Source organism: Nomascus leucogenys, chromosome 2, assembly GCF_006542625.1.
Source record: "Nomascus leucogenys isolate Asia chromosome 2, Asia_NLE_v1, whole genome shotgun sequence".
Lineage (NCBI taxonomy): Eukaryota > Metazoa > Chordata > Mammalia > Primates > Hylobatidae > Nomascus > Nomascus leucogenys.
In genome coordinates this window covers 80,320,573-80,337,479 of record NC_044382.1, presented here as the reverse complement: position 1 = coordinate 80,337,479, position 16,907 = coordinate 80,320,573, and the positions used below count along the sequence as shown (strand labels likewise).

Here is a 16,907-nt window from a genome sequence, read left to right as displayed (position 1 = left end):
GTGTTTTTTCTCTTCGTTTGTTTTGTTTTGTTTTTATTTTTTTTTTTTTGAGACAGGGTCTCGCTCTGTCACCCAAGCTGGAGTACAGTGGTGTGGTCATGGCTCACTGCAACCTCCACCTCTCAGGCTCAAACCATCCTCCCACTTCAGCCTCCCAAGTAGCTGGGACCACAGGTGCACGCCACCATGCCTAGCTAATTTTCATATTTTTTGTAGAGACGGGAATTTCACTATGCTGCTCAGGTTGGTCTTGAACTCCTGGGTGCAAGCAATCCACTCGCTTCTTTCTGCCTGTCAAAAGCTGGGATTACAGGCGTGACTCACTGCACCCAGCTGGGCAATTTTCTTAACCTCTCTGAGCCTCATGTACATAATAGGCATGTTAATGGTACCTGTCATGTAGAACCATTATGAGGATCAAATGAATTAATGCTTGTAAAGGGTGCAGAGAGGCGCCTGGCATACAGTACTCATTAAGTATAATCTCCCTGATTTCCTTGCAACCACTTAGTGAGGCACTGATACACCCATTTTCCAGGTGAGAAAAATGAGTCTTGGAGACCTGTGTTAACTCTTGTGATCATCTTTGAACCCAGGTCTGCCTGCTGTCATGGCCTTGTTTTAATCACTGCTGAGGAGGGGAGGGGGCACAACTGGATGAAGTGATGACGTGATGTTTAGGAGACACAGAACTAGGAAGCATCGCAAAAGCCTTCTTTTTCCACTCTCCTCTTCCTTTCCAAATCCCTTCCCCATGTTAAAAAAGGAAATTTGAAGGCCAGAGCAGGTGAACCACTCAGCGAGTAAGAGACTACACCAGAAGTGGAGTTCAGGCCAGGCTGCCTTAGGGCGCAGAGGGAAATTCAAATGGGTACCTTATTGTGAGCTGGGGGCCAAGTCGTGACTGTGTTTTCTTGAGCAGGGCTTGTTTTCTGTGCTGATGTTGGCCTGGATCTTCCTCCCCATCTACATTGCTGGTCAGGTGAGTCGGGAGACATTGGGATGCTGTATAATTGAAAGATGCTTTGGGAATCTCAGCCCTGCAATCCCTCCCTCATCCTGCCATCCCTCCCTCCTGCCCATGATCATGCATTAGATTGCCACTCAGAGGCCCCAGGAAAGGGGAGGGGTGATCCACAGGTGAGACAATGAGGAACCCAGTCCATAGCACTTCCCGCCAGTACCCAACATCCAAGGCACACAGAAGGCATTTGGAGGTTGGAAAAAATATGGACCCCAAAATTTTAAATACCAAAACACAAATGTAAAGCTCACAATCTCTTTTAAATGTTTAAATCACAACATGTTTCTGCTATATTTTTTTGAGACAGGGTCTGGCTCTGTCCCCAGGTTGGAATGCAGTGGTGCAATCTTGGCTGACCTGGTCTCAGCAGCCTCTCCAGCAGCTAGGACCACAGACTCAAGCCACCACACCCAGCTAATTTTTGTATATATATATATATGTATTTTTTTTTTAGTAGAAAATACAAAAATCCCACCATGTTACCCAGGCTGGTCTTGAACTCCTGGGCTCAAGTGATCTGCACACCTCAGCCTCCCAATCTGAGTAGCTGGAATTACAGGCATAAGCCACCATGCCCAACCTATGTTTCTGCTTTTTACTAAAAAATAAAAATAAAATATATAGCTCATGCCTGTAATCCCAGCACTTTGGGAGTCCAAGGCAGACAGATCCCTTGAGCCTAGGAGTTCGAGACCAGGCTGGGCAACATGGTGAAAACCTGTCTCTACTAAAAAAATACAAAAATTAGCCAGGCATGGTGATAAGCACCCGTAATCCCAGCTACTCAGGAGGCTGAGGAGCCATAAGAATTGCTTGAGCCCAGGAGGCGGAGGATGCAGTGAGCTGAGATCACACCACTGCACTCCAGCCTGTGTGACAGAGTGAGACCCTGTCTCAAGCATATATATATATATATTTTTTAAAATCATATATGTATTTTAAAATCATATATATGATTCAGTGATTTTTTTTCTTCCTTTGCACACAAAACTATAATAATTGAGCTATTCCTGACTGGTATAAAATGTCAACGTTTTAGTTACAAAATAATGCTGCTTTTTGACTGTTTGAAAAGCATTTTTTTGGGTTTTTTTTTTTTTTTTTTTTTGACAGAGTTTTGCTCTTGCCCAGGCTGGAGTGCAATGGCGTGATCTCGGCTCACTGCAAACCTCTGCCTCCTGGTTTCAAGAGATTCTCCTGCCTCAGCCTCCCAAGTAGCTGGGATTACAGGCACCCACCACCATGCCCAGCTAATTTTTGTATTTTTAGTAGAGATGGGGCTTCACCATGTTGGCCAGGCTGGTCTCGAACCCCTGACCTCGTGATCCACCCACCTCGGCCTCCCAAAGTGCTGGGATTAAAGGCATGAGCCACCATGCTTGGCCTGAAAAGCAGTTTTTAAAAAATCATCTATGATCTCATAGGCAGCATTGCATCATTCATACTTTCTAAACTTAATTCTGTTCTAGATGTTCTACGGCATATGGCAAGATCACACAATATCCCAGTATTGTTCATAAAGCAATAACTGATTTTAGCTTTTTATTATGGAAATGTTAAAAATACGCAAAGTAGGCTGGGCATGGTGGCTCATGTATGTAATCCCAGCACTTTGGGAGGCCGAGTTGGGTGGATTGCTTGAGGCCAGGAGTTCGAGACCAGCCTGGGCAACATGGCAAAATCCCATCTCTACAAAAAATACAAAAATTAGCTGGGTGTGGTGACACATACCTATAGTCTCAGATACTCAGGAGGCTGAGGCAGGAGGGTTAGGATCACTGAGATCAGTAGGTTGAGGCTACCGTGAGCCATAATTGTGCCACAGCACTCCAGTCGGGGGGACAGAATGAGACCCTGTCTCAAACACACACACACACACGCACAAAGTAGAAAAAGCTTAGGAATCAGAAATCATGTTAAAAATCCTTCAGGCTGGATGCAATGGCTCATGCCTGTAATCCCTGCACTTTGGGAGGCCAAGGAGGGAGAATCACTTGAGTCCAGGATTTCAAGACCAGCCTGGGCAACAGAGCAAGACCTCATCTCTACTAAAAAATTTTTTTAAATTAGCCAGGCCTGGTGGTGAGTGCCTGTGGTCCCAGCTACTCTGGAGGCTGAACTGGGAGGAACACTTGAGCCCAGGAGTTGGAAGCTGCAGTGAGCTAGGATCACGCCACTGCAGTCTAGCCTGAGTGACAGAGAATAGTTCAATTCTGTATTAAGGGCAGGGGTATATGGGTAAGTAACCTCCCTTGGAGGTAATCCCAAAAGCCTAAAAGCGAGACTTTTGGTGAGCAGACCTGGGTCTGCTCCTGACCCCTGTGGCTAGCTGCCATGTAGACACAGCATCTGAGGTATAACAACACTGGACTGGAAATGAAGATCTCCGGGTCAAAGCATCGAGAAAGTTATTGAGCGCCAACTACAGGAAGGCATATATGATGGTAGAGATGCAGATGAGTGAATATTTAGGGTTGCCAGACATTCTCACCTGATGGCTTCCATTTTCTCTGGCAAGCAGAAGATGATGTCATCAGCTGAGAGTGAGAAAGGAACTTGTGAAGCTTTAGGTTGAGAAGATGCAAAGTTTGTTTTTTTTGTTTTGTTTTGTTTGTTTGTTTTGAGATGGAGTCTCGCTCTGTCACCCAGGCTGGAGTGCAGTGGCACAATCTTGGCTCACTGCAGTCTCCACCTCCCGGGTTCAAGCAATTCTCTGCCTCAGCCTCCCGAGTAGCTGGGATTACAGGCGCCCGCCACCACACCCGGCTAATTTTTGTATCTTTAGTAGAGACGGGGTTTCACTATGTTGATGAGGCTGGTCTCGAACTCCTGACCTCACGCGCCTCAGCCTTCCAAAGTGCTGGGATTACAGGCGTGAGCCATTGCACCAGCCAGATGCAAAGATCTGAAATGGCTTTAGTAGTTGTTTGTAATAGAAAAACCTGGGAACAACCACCATGTCCCTTAATAAGGAACTGGACAGCCGGGCTATCCCATTTCATGGTGTGACAAGGGATGCCGATCTCCAACCTATTGTTAAATAAGAAAATAAAATCTCCTAGATCTAGACATCCTTTGGGCAATATCTTACAGGTATACAAAGGAGAGGTTAAACCCATCCTAGATAATAAATGCCAGTGTTGAGAAAAGTTCAAAAGCTACCCAATTTGTTTTTATTAGGACATGAAATAAACAGTCAGAAAAGCAATAAAACACACACACACACACACACACACACACACACAAAACAAACACAAAAGTGCAGCTTGACAAATTATTGTAAAAGGAACACCCACATCAAGACAGAAAACATAATGTCAGCCAGGTGCGGTCACTCATGCCTGTAATCCCAGCACTTTGGGAGGCTGAGGCAGGCAGATCACTTGAGGTCAGGAGTTTGAAACCAGCCTGGCCAACATGGTGAAACCCTGTCTCTACTAAAAATACAAAAATTAGCCAGATGTGGTGGCAGGTGCCTGTAGTTCCAGCTATTCGGGAGGCTGAAGTGGGAGAATTGCTTCAACCCAGGAGGCGGAGTGAAGTAAGCAAATATCACACTACTGAACTCCTGCCTGGGTGACAGAGTGAGACTCCATCAGAAGGGAAGGGAAGGGAAGGGAGGGAAGGGGAGGGGAGGGGAGGGGAGGGGAGGGGAGGAAAAAGGGAAAAGGGGAAAGGGGAAGAAGGAAGGAGGGAGGGAGGGAGGGAGGGAGGAAGGAAGGAAGGAAGGAAGGAAGGAAGGAAGGAAATATAATGTCCCCTGCCTTTAGAAAATCACAATGCTGGCTGGGCACAGTGGCTCAGGTCTATAATCCCAGCTCTTTAGGAGGCTGCAGTGGGAGGATTGCTTGAAGCCAGGAGTTTGAGACCAGCCTGGGCAACATAGTGAGACCCCCATCTCTACGAAAACAATTAAAATAAAGAATTAGCTGAAACTGGTGGTGTGCACCTTTAGTCCTGGCTAGTCAGGAGGCTGAGGCAAGAGGATGGGAGACTGAGGAGGAGGACTGATTGCTTGAACCCAGGAGATCAGGGCTGCAGTGAGCTATGATTGTGCCACTGCACTCCAGCCTGGGTGACACAGCGAGACCCTCTCTCTAAAAAAGAACAATCACAATGCCTTCCCTTCTCCTTGGCTTTCCTATCAAGTAATTACTTCTTGCTTTTCTTTACAGTTTTAATTCTGCATACCTGAAGAATGTGGTTGAATTTTACTTTTTTTAGTGAAGGGTGGGTTATAGGTAATTGAAAACTGGAGTAATTTTTTTTTTTTTTTTTTTTTTTTTGAGGCAGAGTTTCGCTCTGCTGCCCAGGCTGGAGTGCAGTGGCATGATCTCAGCTCACTGCAACATCTGCCTCCAGGGTTCATGCAATTCTCCTCCCTCAACCTCCCAAGAAGCTGGGATTACAGGCGCACACAACCACGCCCGACTACTTTTTGTATTTTTAGTAGAGACGGGGTTTCCCCATGTTGGCCAGGCTGTTCTTGAACTCCTGGCCTCAGGTGATCCACCCACCTCAGCCTCCCAAAGTGCTGGGATTACAGGTGTGAGCCACTGCACCCAGCTTGGAGTAATATTCTTTTGTTACATGTAGCTGATGTGTTAATTTTCACTGCTATGCGGCATCATGTAGTATGACTCACATCCCAATATATTTATCCATTCTGTTGTTCATGGGCATTTAAGGTGCTCCCAGTATTGGTCTATGATAGACAGCACTGCTGTGAACATTTTTGTAAATGTGTTCTTCTGCACATAAACAAGCATTGGTGAGAGAATCTACCTCTGAGTGGAATTTCTAGGTCATTTTATGTTCATCTTTGGCTTTACAAGATATTGACAAACATTTTCCCAGAGTAGTTTTATCCATTTATATTCCCACCAGCAGCGTATGAAAATTCCCTTTCCTGCAATTCAGCATATCCTTGGTGACATTTTATATTCTCCAACTTAAAGATTCTTGCGAATTTGGTGCATGTGTAGTGATGTCTCACTGCTTTTTAAAAATTTTTTGAGACGGAGTCTTGCTCTGTCGCTCAGGCTGGAGTGCAGTGGCGTGCCCTCAGCTCACTGCAACCTCCGCCTACCTGGGTTCAAGCGATTCTTGATTCTCCTGCCTCACCCCGTCCCCCACCACACGCACACCCAGTAGCTGGGACTACAGCCACCATGCCCAGCTAATTTTTGTATTTTTAGTAGAGATGGGGTTTCGCCAAGTTGTCCAGGCTGGTCTTGAACTCTTGACCTCAGATGATCCTCCCACCTCGCCTCCCAAGGTGCTGGGATTACAGGTCTGAGCCACCGCACCCGGCCATCTCACTGTTTTTAATTGGCAACTCTTTTTATGCATTTTCCGGCCATTTGGATTTCCTCTTCGAGGAAGTAACTTGTCTAGGACTTTTGTCCATTTTTCTATTAGGTTATATGTCTTTAAAAAAAAAATAGTGATGGGGTCTTACTGTAGCAATAGAGATGTTGCCCAGGCTGGTCTTGAACTCCTGGGCTCAAGCAATCCTCCCACCTTGGCCTCCTAAAGTGCTAGGATTACAGGTGTGAGCCATAGTTCATGGCGTCACAATTAAATCTATTATCCGCCTAGAATTTATTTTTGTCTACCATATGTATATCTTTTGAGGCAGGGTTTCCCTGTCACTTAGGCTAGTGTGCAATGGCATGATCATGGCTCACTGCACCCTCGACCTCCTGGGCTCAGGCTCAAGTGATCCTTCCACCTCAGCCACCTGAGTAGCTGGGACGACAGGTGCCTGTCACCACGCATGACTAAATTTGTATTTTTTTATAGAAATGGGGTTTGACCATGTTGCCCAGTCTGGTCTCAAACTTCTGCACTCAAGTGATTCCCCTTGCCCAAAGTGATAGTAACCAACTGCGCTGGGTCCCTCTCCTCCCTTCTTAAGTATCAGGTTGAGAATCCCAAGAAGACCATCTGTGCTCTGAGTTGTGGGGGCAGGAGCAGATGGGAAGGGCTGGTGGGGGAGGTCACGTGCTAGTGGTGAAGTCCATTGGTGGTGAAATCTCAGCTCTGGCCCTCAGGTCACCACGATGCCAGAATACCTACGGAAGCGCTTCGGTGGCATCAGAATCCCTATCATCCTGGCTGTACTCTACCTATTTATCTACATCTTCACCAAGATCTCGGTAAGGCAGGGACACAGCCTGGCGTCACCCATGCAGCATGGGGAGAAGATAAGGCACAGATCATTGCTCGGGAGTGTCTCCTCGCTATCCCCTTTCTCCTCCTCTTTCATAGGCTGCAGGGAGATTAGAGGAAGATGGGATGGGGGGAGGTAAGCGTGGACAGAGGAAATTGGGAGAAAATGGTTGGGTGCAGTGGCTCACGCCTGTAATCTCAGCACTTTGGGAGGCTGAGGCGGGTGTATCACTTGAGGTCAGGAGTTTGAGGCCAGTCTGGCCAACATGGCGAAACCCCGTCTCTACCAGAAAATACAAAAATTAGCCAGGCAGGGTGGCACATGCCTGTAGTCCCAGCTATTTGGGAGGCTGAGGCAGGATAATTGCTTGAGCCCGGGAGGCGGAGGTTGCAGTGAGCCAAGATCATGCCACTGTACTGCAGCCTGGGTGAAAGAGCAAGACTCTGTGTCAAAAAAAAAGAAAAAAAAAAAGAAGAAATTGGGAGAAAAGGTAGAGAAAAGGAGGGAAGGACTTTCTCTCCTACTCCTGCCAAAGCTTCTTTGTCAACATCTCAGGATGGTGTGGGTTGATCAATGGGACTCCAAGAACCCTGCCAACCTTTGGATAGGACTGTTTTCTTCCTCCTGGAATTAGATAGTGATCAGCTGTTTATCAGATGTGCTGATGGCTGATTGTGCTGCCCCACCCTGACCTTTGGATGGGCAGATGTCCTAGGAAGTGGCAAAGAACAGGTGTATTGCAACCTCCAGACATGTGCCCCGCAGCAGAAGCTGTCTTCGCTTCCAACCAGGGAGGAGGGAGGAGCTTGTCCTATGGGAAGGGGTGAGGGGGAGCAGAAGGGGTTCCATTCAATCCAAACAACAGTAAGTGAATCTACGCCAGCTCCAGACTGCAGGACAGACACACAGGCTCCTTTCTAGAATGTTCACTTGCAGTCTGGTAGGAAGCTGCAGATGTGGGAAGCCTTCTAGGGGAAGTTACGTCCCAGGAGGAACTTACAGTTAGAGAAAAGGTATTGGCCCTCCAGACGGATGCACCAGCACAAGCAAAATCTGGGAGGCCCAGGTACACATGACTTGTTGAGAAATGGAGGATATTTCAGAGTCTGTGGAGGTCTGGGAGTGCGAAGTGAGTATTTAGCCTCGTTTATTTAGCCTTTATCTTCGGGGCAATGGGGGAGTCACTTAAGAGTTTGAGTGGGGAGGAGAAGGATGATGTGATCACGATGATATTTAATGAAGGTTGCAGTGTGGAAGGTGGAGTGTGAGAGGACCAAAAGCAGAAGCAGGAAGACCATTGAGGAGGCTGCTGCATCAGCCCAGGGCCCGCAGGGCTCCAGTTTAAGACCCCTGATCTGGAATGCAATGGATGAAGAAGGGATGATGTATGATTCTTCTGTGTTTGTCAGAATCTAGGCTAGGCCCTGATCCCAGGGAACCTGTGTTGCAAATGACCATCCATCCATTCATTCATTCATTCATTCATTTGTTCATCCATCAACCTCCTTTCTTCACAGGTAGACATGTATGCAGGTGCCATCTTCATCCAGCAGTCTTTGCACCTCGATCTGTACCTGGCCATAGTTGGGCTGCTGGCCATCACTGCTGTATACACGGTTGCTGGTAAGACTGAACGAAGGGTAACACCTGGCAGAGGTGGTGGGCAGGGGTTGTGGGCCACTCTACTTTCTCCTTGCCCATCTTCTGATGTTCCATTGTGCTAAGACCCATTTATTCATTAAACGTCACTCCTTTACCCTAGACAAAAAGATTTCTCCTGACCATTATCCAAAGGAAGGGGGTTACCTGATAAGATAAGGCATTTTAGGTCGGGCGCGGTGGCTCATGCCTGTAATCCCAGCACTTTGGGAAGCCGAGGCAGGTGGATCACTTGAGGTCAGGAATTCCAGACCAGCCTGGCCAACATGGCAAAAACCTATCTCTACTAAAAATACAAAAATTAGGCCAGGCGCGGTGGCTTACACCTGTAATCTCAGCACTTTGGGAAGCCGAGGTGGGTGGATCACAAGGTCAGGATTTCAAGACCAGCCTGACCAACATGGCAAAACACCATCTCTACTAAAAATACAAAAATTAGCCAGGCATGATGGTCCGTGCCTGTAATCCCAGCTACTCAGGAGGCTGAGGCAGGAGAATCACTTGAACCCGGGAGGCGGAGGTTGCAGGGAGCCGAGATCACGCCACTGCACTCCAGCCTGGGTGACAGAGCGAGATACCGGCTCACAACAAAATTAAAAAAAAAAAATTAGCCGGGCGTGCTGGCAGACTCCTGTAATCCCAGCTACTCGGGGGGCTGAGGCAGGAGAATCCCTTGAACCCCGGTGGGGTGGAGGTTGCAGTGAGCCAAGATAGTGCCATTGCCCTCCAGCATGGGAGACAGAGTGAGACTGTGTCTCAGAATTAAAAAAAAGATAAAGCATTTTTTAAATGCACCACAATGGCATACTGTTTTTTCCATTCATGTATCCCAGAACTGTTTCTTGAGCACCTACTAACTGCTGAGCCATGTGCACTCACAGGCACAATACAAGGCTGGATAATAAACTACTGCAATCCTGGAGCCCGAGGGCAGGTAACCTCGTCTCTCCCCCTCATACCTGTATCCTAGAAGAGTGCCTGGCACGCGGTAGGGCCTTGAGAAGTAACTGTTTTTAAATATTCATCATCTCATCTTCCACTCTATTTTCACCCTTCTCTGCCTCCTCTTGGCATAATATAACTCATTCCATATATATGTATGTGTCTGTTTGTGTCTGTGTGTGCCTGTGTGTGCACAGACACAAACACACTGGTATCTCTATATTATGTACCTTGTATCTATATATTATGTATTTACATACACAGGTATGTGTATATGGATATACATTTCCTACTGTGTGCCAGACATCATGCTAGGGAGTGAGGCACAGACGTAAATAAGACAAGTATCTCTACTCCAGAGGAACTTACTGAGGATGGGAGACAATGAACAGGGAAATCAATAAACAATATCAGGCCGGGTGTGGTGGCTCACGTCTGTAATCCCAACACTTTGGGGGGCCGAGGCGGGTGGATCACCTGAAGTCATGAGTTCTAGACCGGCCTAGCCAACATGGTGAAACCCTGTCTCTACTAAAAATACAGAAAAATTAGCTGGGCATGATGGTGCATGCCTGTAGTCCCAGCTACTCGGGAGGCTGAGGCAAGAGAATCACTTGAACCTAGGAGGCGGAGGTTGCAGTGAGCCAAGATCGCACCACTGCACTCCAGCCTGGGCAACAGAGTGGGACTCTGTCTCAAAAATAAATAAATAAATAAATATGTCAATGTATATTATTATAACCTGATAAGTGCTATAAGGAAAAATTAATTAGGGTGAAGAGATGGAGGACAGGTTTTTTTGTTTTGTTGTTTTTTTTTTTGACATACAATATTCAGGTAAGGCCTCTCTAAGGTGATATCTCAACCAATTTTTTTTTCACCTTCGACTTTTGTTTTAGATTCAGGAGGTCCATGCAGGTTTGTTAATAGGTATATTGCATGATGCTGAGGTCTGGGGTACGAATGGATCCATTAGCCCAGGCAGTGAGCATAGTACCCAATAGGTAGTTTTTCAACTGGTGTCCCCCTCCCTCTCTCCCTCCTCTAGTAGTCCCCAGTTCCCTTATTCAAGTCCATGAGTACCCAATGTTTATTCAGTTTCCACTTATATGTGAGAACATGTGGGCCAGGCATGGTGTCTCACTCCTGTAATCCCAGCACTTTGGGAGGCCAAGGTGGGAAGATCACCTGAGGTCAGGAGTTCCAGACCATCCTGACTAACATAGTGAAACCCCTTCTCTTCTAAAAATACAAAAATTAGCAGAGTGTGGTGGCAGGTGCCTGTAATCCCAGCTATGTGGAAGGCTGAGGCAGGAGAATCTCTTGAACGCAGGAGGCGGAGGTTGCAAGGTTGCAGGGAGCGGAGATTGCACCACTGCACTCCAGCCTGGGCAACAGAGCAAGACCCCGTCTCAAAGAAAAAGAAAATAAACAAATAAGTGAGAGCATGCGGTATTTGGTTTTCTGTTCCTGCATTAATTCACTTAGGATAAGGGCCTCCAGCCACATTCATGTGCTGCAAAGGTTATGATTTTGTCCTTTTTAATAGCTGTGTAGTATTTCATGGTATATCTGTACCATATTTTCTTTATCCAATCCACTGTTGATGGGCACCTGTGTCAATTCCATGTCTTTGCTATTGTGCATAGTATTGTGATGACATATGAGGGCATGTGTCTTTTTGGTAGGATGACTTATTTTCCTTTGGGTACATACCCAGTAGTGGGATTGCTGGTCAAATGGTAGCTCAATTCTCAGTTCTCTCTCCACAGTGGCTGAACTAACTTACACTCTGTATTAGCCTATTCTCACACTGCTATAAAGAACTACCCGAGACTGGATAATTTATGAAAAAAAAAGAGGTTTAATTGACTCACAATTCCACAGGCTTAACAGGAAGCATGGCTAGGAGGCCTCAGGAAACTTACAGTCATGGTGGAAGGCAAAGGGGAAGTAAGCATGCCCTACCATGATGGAGCCGGAGAGAAAGAGTGAAGCGGGAGGTGCTACACACTTTTTTCTTTTCTTTTCTTTTTGAGATGGAGACTTACCCTTTTACGGCTAGAGTGCAACGGTGCAATCTCAGCTCACCGCAACCTCCACCTCCTGGGTTCAAGCAATTCTCCTGCCTCAGCCTCCCAAGTAGCTGGGATTACAGGCACCTGCCACCATGCCCAACTAATTTTGTGTTTTTAGTAGAGACGGGGTTTCTCCATGTTGGTCAGGCTGGTCTCGAACTCCTAACCTCAGGTGATCTGCCCGCTTCGGCCTCCCAAAGTGCTGGGATTACAGGTGTGAGCCACTGTGCCTGGCCTAGTGCTACACACTTTTAAACCACCAACTTTCATGAGAACTCTATCACCAGACAGCACTGGGGATGGTGCTGAACCATTAAAATCACCCCCATGATCCGATCGCCTCCCACCAGGACCCTGCCCCCAACATGCGGGGATTACAATTCAACATGAGATTTGGGTGGGGACACAGAGCCAAACCATATCACACTCCCACCAACAGTGTATCAGCGTTCCCTTTTCTCCACAAGCTCGCCAACATCGGTTATCTTTTGACTTCTTAATTGTTTTTAAGTTTAAAGCTGTTCTGGCCAGGCACAGTGGCTCACACCTGTAATCCCAGGACTTTGGGAGGCCAAGGCAGGAGGATCACCTGAGGTCAGCGAGACTCATATTAAAAAAAAAAAGCTGTTCTGACTGGTGTGAGGTGATATCTCATTGTGGTAGTGATTTTTTGTTTATTTGTTTGTTTGTTTTTCTTTTTTTGAGACAGGGTCTCCCTCTGTCACCCAGGCTGGAGTGCAGTGGTGCAATCTAGGCACACTGCAACCTCCATCTCCCAGGTTCAAGTGATTCTCCTGCCTCAGCCTCCTGAGTAGCTAAGACTATAGGTGCCAGTCACTATGCCCGGCTAATATTTGTATTTTTTGGTAGAGAAAGGGTTTCACTGTGTTGGTCAGGCTGGTCTTGAACTCCTGGCCTCAAGTGATCCGCCCGCATCAGCCTCCCAAAATGCTGGGATTACAGATGTGAACCACTGCGCCCGGCCTGTGATTTGCATTTTTCTGATGATCAGTGATGATGAGCATTTTTTCGTATCTTAACCAAGTTTAAATAACACCCACGAGCAATGCAGCGGAGGAGAATTCCAGGCTGAGGGAAGGGCGGCAGTAAAGACTCTGAGATGAGAACCTGCTTGAGCAAATGGTTATGTAGGCTGTGCCCTCTTCCACTCTAAGGGGTGCCATTCACACCAACCAGAGTGAAAATGGCACCCCCTGGCACTGTGCTAAGCAGCAACCCTGGTGGTAAGAGTGGGATTGGAGAAAAGGGCAGGGACCAGAGCTTCGAAGGAAACAAAATGAGCCTAGCATTTGTTCTAAGTGCCATGGAATACTGTTGGATGTTCTAAACCGAAAATTGACAAAATCTAACATATGCAAAGTCCCCTGATACAGAAAGACCTTGGCTGAGTTCTCAGAACTAGCAGAAGCAATGTGCCTGGGGCAGGGGAAAAGGGGAGGGCAGGCTGCCAGAGCTGATGAATGTTGGTGTTCTTTGTTTGGAGGTCTGTGTCCCCCATTAGACTGTAGGCTCTATGAGGGCAGGGAACATGCCATTTTGTTGGCCTCTGCATCCCTACCGTGTAGAACTTGGTGGGGAGCTCACCAGCTATTTGGTGAAAGACTGAACAAAATGCTCCCCACAGTACCTGGCATATGAGAGATCCTCATCACTGTTGATATAGAAAGGATGGTGGGGTTAAGTGGTACCCAACACCAGGAACTCACCACACTCAGGCTGACTCACTGCATGCGTGAACGGCAGGGAACTGAGGCCAGAATCAAAGCCAGGTCTCCTCCCCCTTGTGAGAGAGCCCTATTCCTGCTGGCAAAGAAGGAGGGATCCCAGAGAGCACCACACCTACAGGCACAGGGTTTTTAAATTGTACAGTCACTGTGCCCTCTAGTAGACATGTTTCTACTGGATAAGTGTCCCTTCTCCTCAGGGAAGGAGGAAGAACAGAGGTTTAAGGAAGAGACTGGAAAGATTGCTCTTTCCAGATGCTGATGGATTTGCTACCAGTATCATCATTATGAAATTTTATTTATTTATTTATTTATTTATTTATTTATTTATTTGAGACAGAGTCTCACTCCGTTGCCCAGGCTGGAGTGCAGTGGCACGATCTTGGCTGACTGCAACCACCGCCTCCTGGGTTCAAGTGATTCTCCTGTCTCAGCCTCCCGAGTAGCTAGGATTACAGGCGTGCCCCACCACACCTGGCTAATTTTTGTATTTTTAGTAGAGACAGGGTTTCACCATGTTGGCCAGGCTGGTCTCGAACCCCTGACCTCAGGTGATCTGGCTGCCTCAGCCTCCCAAAGTGCTGGGATTACAGGCATGAACCACCTTTCCTGGCCCATTTCGAAGATTTTTGCAGGTGGTAAACTCAACAAGAATCCTCTGAGGCACCACCACGATCCTCTTCAGGAAGTCTAGGGGGCCTCTGAATACCTAATACTCACATCCTTTATCCAGTCTTAAAAATAAAGGTGTTGGCTGGGTGTAGTTGCTTACACCCATAATTCCAGCACCCTGGGAGGCCGAGGCAGGAGGACTGTTTGAAGCCAGGAGTTTGAGCCCACCCTGGGCAACACAGCAAGACTCCATCTCTAGAAAAAAGTTAAAAATTAGCCGGGCATGGTGGCTCATGCTTATAGTCCTAGCTACTTGGGGGACTGAGACAGGAGAATCACTTGGGCCCAGGAGGTCTAGGCTGCAGCGAGCTATGATCACACCACTACACTCCAGCCTGGGTTGACAGAGTGAGACCCTGGCTCTAATAAATAAGTAAATAATAAATAAATAAAGGTGTTCAGAGCTTGGGGACTGTGGCCTAAGCACCACATCCTGTATTAGTTGAAAATTGCTGTGTTAAAAAACCACCCACAAATTGAGGGGCTTGAAAAACCAATAGTTTATTATTCCCCACAAGTCCATGGGTTGCCTGGGTGGATGTTTGCTGGTCTCACCTGGCTCTCCGAATTATAGTTCGGTGGCAGGTGGAGCAACTGGCTGGAAGAGGGTGGCCTCACTCACATGGCTGGTGTTAGCTTGGGCTGTCGACTGGGCTTCCCCTCCGTGGGGGCCCTCTTCCTTCATTAGGTTAGACCCAGCTTCTTAAAGCAAATGGTTTCAGGGCAACAGGAGAGTAAGTGCAGAAGCTGCAGGGATCCTAGAGTCCCATATCACTTCCTCCACATTCTATTGGTCAAAGCAAGTCACGTGGCCAAGCCTATGTGAGAAGCAGAGAAATCAACTTCACCTCAACATGAAAGGAGCAGCAAAGTCACATTGCAAAATGGGCGTGCACACAGGGAGGAGTGATCGTGGCCCTCTTTGCAATCAATCAGCACTAAGAAATCTCCCATCGGGTCCTGGCCTTCCAGGTTCCCTTGGTGACCCAAAGTAACCCCTTCTCATTAGACTCCCTGACCCTCACCTCCGTGCTCATCCCACCAGGTGGCCTGGCTGCTGTGATCTACACAGATGCGCTGCAGACGCTGATCATGCTTATAGGAGCGCTCACCTTGATGGGCTACAGTAAGTGGGGTCCCCGGGTCACTTGGGTGGACGACAGCACCTCTCTCCAGCAGGGATATCTGCTCTCAACACTGTGAATGGCAAACCCATCTGTCAAAGAGCATACTACTGGGGAATTTTTGTCACAGGTGCTTTGCTTGAGGCACGGTTATTTTAGCTAGAAGAGAAATGTGCTTATTGTGGAAACTTACTGTTTTTGTTTTTGTTTTTTGTTTTGAGACAGGGTCTTGCTCTGTCAGTCAGGCTGGAGTGCAGTGGTGTGATCATAGCTCACTGCAGCCTTGAGCCCCTGGGCTCAAGTGACTCTCCCACCTCAGCCTCATGAGTAGCTGGGACTACAGATATAGGCCACTATGTCCAGCTGATTTTTTTTTTTTATTTTGTTTTTTTGCAGAGCTAGAGTCTCACTATGTTGCCCGGGCTGATCTCAAACTCCTGGCCTCAAGTGATCCTCCTGCCTCAGCCTCCCAAAGCCGCCCCACCTGGCACTTTTTTTTTAAGTAAAAATTAATCTCTTTCTATACTAATATGGAAAAATAACTGAATGAATAAATAAAAGAATGTGAAGAGACAGCTTTTCCTTACACAGGTTTTTGTTGTTGTTTGTTTGTTTCCAGACAGGGTATCACTCTGCCACCCAGGCTGAAGTGCAGTGACACAGTCTTGGCTCACTGCAACCTCTGCCTCCTGGGCTCAAGCAATCCTCCCGCCTCAGCCTCCCAAGTAGCTGGGCCCCCAGGTGTGTACCACCATGCCCGGCTAATTTTTTTCATTTTTTAAAATAGATGCGGTTTCGCCATGTTGCCCAGGCTGGTTTCAAACTCCTGGGCTCAAGCAATCACCTGCCTCAGCCTCCCAAAGTGCTGAAATTACAAGCGTGAGCCACTGCATCCAGCCTACAGAAGCTTTAAACTCTAGCACTAGCCCACACCTAGACTTTAGCAATTCGTTTCAAAATATTCGCCCAATTCTTTGTACCAGCCGTATGGTGATCCTGTCTTTCTTTGTTTTGCTGCCAATGGTCATGTCTCTTTGGAGGCTCCTGTGTTTTCTCAGATCTCAGGCCAGTTGGTTGCTCTATGGCCTCAGCTCTCTGATAGGTTCAAGGGAAGCTATAATTTTGTAGATTAGCCAACTTCTTATTATTGTTAAGGGGGGAACACTACTCTTCACAGGTTTCTATTTTTTAGAGGTAAGCCATTCATTAAGCCTTAAAGACTACAACAAAGGCTGAGCGTGGTAGCTCACAGCTGTAATCCCAGCACTTTGGGAGGCCAAAGCAAGAGGATCGCTTGAGCTCAGGAGTTTGAGACCAGCCTGAGCAACATAGACTGTCTCTACAAAAAATAAACATAAACGTATCCAGGTTTGGTGGCACGTGCCTGTAGTCCCAGCTCCTTGACAGGCTGAGGTGGGAGGATGGCTTGAGCCTGGTAGGTTGAGGCTGCAGTGAGCCAAGATTGTGCCACTGTACTCCAGCCTGGGC

General features: G+C 47.3%; 1 protein-coding gene across 3 annotated transcripts in view; it reads left to right on the top strand.

Moving 5' to 3' along the window:
• Positions 1-16,907, top strand: part of SLC5A11 (solute carrier family 5 member 11) — a 63,077-nt gene that overhangs the window by 26,439 nt on the left and 19,731 nt on the right. For 2 of the 3 annotated variants that reach the window (XM_030799518.1, XM_030799528.1), the window contains exons 6-9: positions 923-982; positions 7,081-7,185; positions 8,717-8,822; positions 15,341-15,421. In XM_030799518.1, coding sequence (XP_030655378.1) covers positions 923-982; positions 7,081-7,185; positions 8,717-8,822; positions 15,341-15,421 — 352 coding nt within the window. Of the gene's footprint in view, positions 1-922; positions 983-7,067; positions 7,186-8,716; positions 8,823-15,340; positions 15,422-16,907 lie in introns of those variants that run through there. The other variant, XM_030799534.1, reaches the window with a different exon arrangement.